The 5,553-nt window shown below is 29.3% G+C and overlaps 1 protein-coding gene across 1 annotated transcript; it reads left to right on the plus strand.

Moving 5' to 3' along the window:
• The first annotated feature begins 1,541 nt into the window (after positions 1-1,541).
• LOC133187634 (uncharacterized) lies at positions 1,542-2,912 on the plus strand. Its single transcript, XM_061323053.1, has 4 exons — positions 1,542-1,617; positions 1,740-1,827; positions 2,506-2,570; positions 2,662-2,912. The coding sequence occupies exons 1-4, from the start codon at positions 1,602-1,604 to the stop codon at positions 2,910-2,912; spliced, it is 420 nt and encodes a 139-aa protein (XP_061179037.1). The 5' UTR covers positions 1,542-1,601.
• The last annotated feature ends 2,641 nt before the right edge of the window (positions 2,913-5,553 follow it).

The following is a 5,553-nucleotide window of genomic DNA, read 5'->3' on the forward strand; positions in this document are numbered from 1 at the left end:
TGCATGATCAATATCCGTTATCTTCAGATTTTGCTTCAATAAAACACTACTACAAAAAATATTTCAAATGTGTCCCTGCTTTATGTAATAAATGAATATAAGTGACCCATTGGTGTTATTGTTTACTTTGAAACTGCTTGCTGGAAAAAAGAGTTTATTTTTATCTATATTTTTTTTTTGTGATAAAATATGATTGTTATTAATATTTTCTTTTCTGCACATTATACTCATGTTATTCCATTCGTATTATTTAAATCGTGCAAATTTTAAACATGAAGTCCTTCTCTACAGTAAATTATACAATAAAATATTCACATTTTATACTGGAGATGCTGAGTGACTTTTAGATCTGTTTTATGCAGAAAATCACATTAACGTATACAATTCCCGAATTGAATAACATGATTATGTCGACTTTATTAAAATAACTTTAAGAAATAAATATTATCAAGCTTATTTTTACTCATTAAATTTTGCAAAATTGACTTATTTTGCTCAAAACAGACATGACCTTTTCTTAGATCAATAAATCCATAACACAAAAATGTAACGAATACAATAATATGATTTTTCAACTTATAAATATCAAAAGTGTTATTTGATATTAAATTATGTCCTTCATACCACATTTTTTTTCATATCAAAGAATGATTTCTGATATCAACAAATCAAATTTTGGATTACTTAAAGGAATTTTCCGATGTCATGAAGTTATTATCGAACATCAAAAATCATTTTGTGATATGAAAATCAATTTTCGACATCAAAATTCTCTTTTTTTCATGATAAAGAATGATATCTGACAATTTAAAAAAAAATAATTTTCTCCTTCATTATTTTTTTGAAAATCAAATGTTATTAAATTAAATTCTTAAGTAATAATATATTATTAAGTTTTTTTTCAAAGCTATCTTTAAGATTTCTTGATGAGCGTCAACTGCTTCATGACTCTAACATCAAAGCAGTATACAGGTCTATAATACAATATTTTACGAACTTTAATATCAAAATATGTAAGAATATCAGCAATGAAATAAAATAGATACTTTAAAAATTAACAACGCTATTCACAGGTGTATTCATATGTTCTATATTGAACACTGATAGTTATTTGGAGAACAAGCTATTGTGGTTTAGGGTAAGAGGTAGTTGTAAACACGTAAAATATATAAATAATCAACAAAAGGTAGGCTTGTACGTTTGAAAATTTGAATATTTTACACTGAAGAAGTAAGGCATCTTAAATTATCTATCAAATGCTAATAAATTCAGTGAAATGGTTGCATTTTAAGGCATACACACAAATAAGTCACCTCAGCTGTAAAATCGGATTTTTAAAAGTTGATTGAAAGTAGATTTTATCTTTTTGAATGCATTGGAGTCTGTTTATTAATTGCGTGTTGAGCTTAGAAATACAAACGCACACGTGACCTGTATTAGGTGAAATCGAATCGTTTTGATTATGTGACCTGTCCTGGGTATGTTCTCATAAAATCACCCTCTTCAACCAATTGTAAAAACTCCTGGACCGGAACAGATCGTGATATTTAAATACCAAACGATGGGAGAAGAGAATGTAAATAAACTTTAAAGGTGGTTAAATGATGATCACAAGACGTAAGTACTTTGTTATATTAATTTTGAAAGTTTCATATGTATTAAACTCCGTTTAACCTAACAGAGAATCGTACAATATTGGCTGGCAGAAGTTAATGAATGTAAAATACTTCTTTTTGTAGGACATTTCAAACATTTTACACACGTGTTGATCCTATTTACTCTTTCTTCACTGAAAGGGAAATGTGTTCTGAGTAGCCTTTTGATTGAGTATGTATATTTCTTACTAAAGTTCGTGTGTATAAAAACTATTTTTCTTAAGAATATGCCTGTTTTTTGTTTCATATATTGCGTAATGACTGATTATAAACACTAAACACATTTATCACTTCCTGTTGTATATACACAATAAGCAATTGCAAATGATATATATGGCACAACGAAGTAATCTTCTTTACTTGATAAATTAAATGCCCTTTGACTATTTTTCTATATTTTTAAAATACTTTTGAGGGGTTAGACTTATTCGTCTTCTTAAGTGCGATACGTGTATAAACCCTGTCAAAATAAACACGCGGTGTCATTTGAAGGCAACACTATATCAGCTCAGCAATAAAGATTGAAAACGTAAGGTAAATTGAGAACATTCAACTGATGACAGGGATATCAAGTTGAGTGTCACGTTAATGTCTGAATTATAATAATATAAAAAGATATAATGTATAATATAAAATAATTTAAAAAAAAAACCTTTATATATTTTTTACATCACTGAACTGGCTTGATATTTAATCTTGAAAAGCACTATGCGTTACTACAATCTATCTTTAAACAAAAGCATATGATGTTGCTGTTTTGAATATTCTCCACTGGAATTTTGATGTTAATCTATAGTCTTTAAAGTTGATCCATCTGTTAAAAGATGTCACTTTGATTTTCTTTCAATAGAATCAATTGTTTGGGGAAGATTTTAAGCCGATATCGTGATATATACAGCTGCCCATGGGACATCAGTCAGTATTTCATTAAAAGCATGTACCTTTCATTTCTCAAATGCTTTCTGCTGACAAAATAAAGATATATAAATATTAATCATTTTATTAGCCAATACCTGTTCGGCGGGAAATTTAACATGCCAAGAAGTGGAATCAGACTGTGGCGTACAGGATCCCGGGGACACCAATGTGTCAATTACTGTTTATTTGTCAATGATTCCTTTTGTTGAAGACCACAAGGTTATAAAATCATCAAGGTGTCCCTGCAGAAATGTTGCTTTTGTATGTAATCTTACTAGCAACATTCCAGGTAAGGGAATTTATAATGGATTTAGTAAAATAGTCTTGAATAAAATTTAATACTTAAGGCCACATAAATTTAAAATTTAGATTCTCATCCTAATCTGCTAAAAATTGGGGCGGGTGGGTGGATTTTATTTTTTATTTTTTATTATTGAAAATATTTACATAACGCTCTTCTTACACAAAATTTTCACATTATGTTAATGCCAATATGAATATATTTTATTATTATTCTTTTAAATATCTACAGAAGATTCTTGTTATAGAATATTAAATATTTATAGTTTTTATTAATGAATTTTCAAGTACATGTAGATACGGCACACGTCACACAAAATGGGGTGTGGATCCCAATAAATTGCATATGCTGTATGTAGTAGTCACGACTCCTCATCAGCCTTTGTCCAAATACCTTTTAGTTTTACCAACAACTCCTTTTCTTTTGTGTGAAATATCAGATTTCCACTGTCCTCATACTTTCGTTCTTGAGACTTAACACGTTCAACATTAAAATATGTCATTTTTGCAAAACAGGATGTCTAAAACTATAAAATATTCTACTGAGAAGCGTATGCTCAACATTTTTAAGATTTACCATTTCCTTAGCATTATTATCCTCTAAAGTCTGCGATGATCTTTTTTTTTAAAAAAAAAAAAAAAGCAAAATCACATACAACTGGCGATTATTAAGTTATAACTTGACCAGATGTCATTTTCTTCGTCTGTTTTTATTTGGTTAAAATCTCTTTAAAAACTTGCTCATGCCAGTGATGGTTTCTAGATGTATTTATGTTATTTTTGCTTCTCTGCCTTCTCTATCCTGGCAAATTATTTTTTCCCTACATATTTAAACTGCTTTTATTGCCGCTTTTGTGCTATAAATAGCGCCACGCGACTTTTAATACAGACGGGAGATAACTCTTAGATTTTGACTGTGATTCTTGCGGAGTAAAAAATACATGTAAATACTTTTGAAACCCAAAAACCAAAATAAAAAACAACGGGGCGGGGCACTTTGAGAGGGGCGGGCGGGGATGAGAATCTAAAGTTTAATTTTACCTGGCCTAAGGTGGTGCTGTTAAAATGTTTTGAATATGGGTCACGCAGGATAATATACTTGAAGAAAATACCATGTTTGCTGTTTTATTTATAGGTACATGTAATAAAACACTATTTTAATTCTAAATTTTCTTCAGTATCTTTGGAAATTCCATTAATTTTTGTAACATATCAAATTTCGAAATTCAACCACTTTGAACGTTTTTTTCTGTTGAATTATATATATATATATATATATATATATATATATATATATATATATATATATATATATATATATATATATATATATATATATATATATATATATATATATATATATATATGAATTCTACTGTACCAAAGATAACTATCTAACTCGATCAATTGTTCCGTTTTATAATAACTTCCTTCCTCTATGCAAACAACGTCAAAGTTCAGATTGTTTGGAAAAGATTAATACAATGAAGGAAATAAATCATGTGCAATACAATAAGTATATATTGCAGTATTTTCTTTGATAATGACAAACATGATGGGGTAGACTGTATATCATAGGTGAAAAATTTTAAGAAAATAAAGTCCATACCATATCTGTGTTTCCTTTCAAAGAAGAACTGAATGCAAAATTCCACATGTAAAATAGTATCAAGAATTAAATGATTAATTGTCATACAGAACAATGATTTTTATTTACTTTTGAAATGAATAACAATTGACAACAGATGATGTATATTTTACTAGTTTTTAGTCCTGAAAAAACGCAATGTTTATCAACAATGTTTGGACATACTGCTGAAGGGACTACACCGTGTCCGACACTGTGTCCGACAGCAAACATAAGCGAAGAATACGCTTGTTTCAGCAGCAATGGTAAGTGAAAGTAAATCTTATCAAAAGAATCACTAAATAAAACCGTGAAACTATTTGATTTTGTGTTTATACGAGGATTCATCCAAAAATAATTCCACAACTGCTATAAAATCTTTGATAATCGAAAGTTTTCAAAAACTGATATACTAAAACATCTTTCTATTTTGACTCTTGTACAAAATTTTCATTCAGATTTATGCAATGCTTAAAAAACAATAAAACAACTACAACGTTTGGTCTCGCCTATCACGGCACGGCAAGAATGTACAACGTCATTATGACGTTTATCTTCTTCATTAAAAATGACAGCTGTAGATAAATTCAGTAATTTTTTTTAGTTGAAGAGTGCATCCCTAAAATCAGTTGTAATAGACCTGCATATAGATGTTGTAACGTATCCAATATAAATAACTGTCCTACCTGTCTATCTACGCGGAAACAAAACTCCCCTCCCTAACAAAAGAGCGCACTAAGGGAGATAATCTCGGAACTATAATTATATCCTACCGAGGAAATTGGAGGAGATAAAATAATGCGCTAAGGCAAGTGTGAGTGAGTGTGTGCGTGCGTAACGAAATACCCCAAAAATGATTTATATAGTAAATAAAGGATGATGTACGGCAAGGAGGAATAACCCTCTCCTTATAATTAGAGGAATAACTCTAAGAACGAATCAGTATATTTCCTTTATAAGATATTCATAATCATCATTGAGTGGCGCAAAATTTTTAGCATTTAGTAAACTCAATTTACTTGAATTTAATATTACCTTCCTTTTGAAATAAAA

Source organism: Saccostrea echinata, unplaced genomic scaffold, assembly GCF_033153115.1.
Source record: "Saccostrea echinata isolate AGI-Se365-2 ecotype Australia unplaced genomic scaffold, CSIRO_AGI_Sech_v1 ptg000015l, whole genome shotgun sequence".
NCBI lineage: Eukaryota > Metazoa > Mollusca > Bivalvia > Ostreida > Ostreidae > Saccostrea > Saccostrea echinata.

Bases quoted from the DNA above. Each gene is read 5' to 3' on its own strand.
- LOC133187634 (XM_061323053.1), top strand. The intron at 1,828-2,505 runs GTATGTATATTT...TTCTTTCAATAG, and splicing joins CTGAGTAGCCTTTTGATTGA to AATCAATTGTTTGGGGAAGA. The intron at 2,571-2,661 runs GTCAGTATTTCA...TCATTTTATTAG, and splicing joins CAGCTGCCCATGGGACATCA to CCAATACCTGTTCGGCGGGA.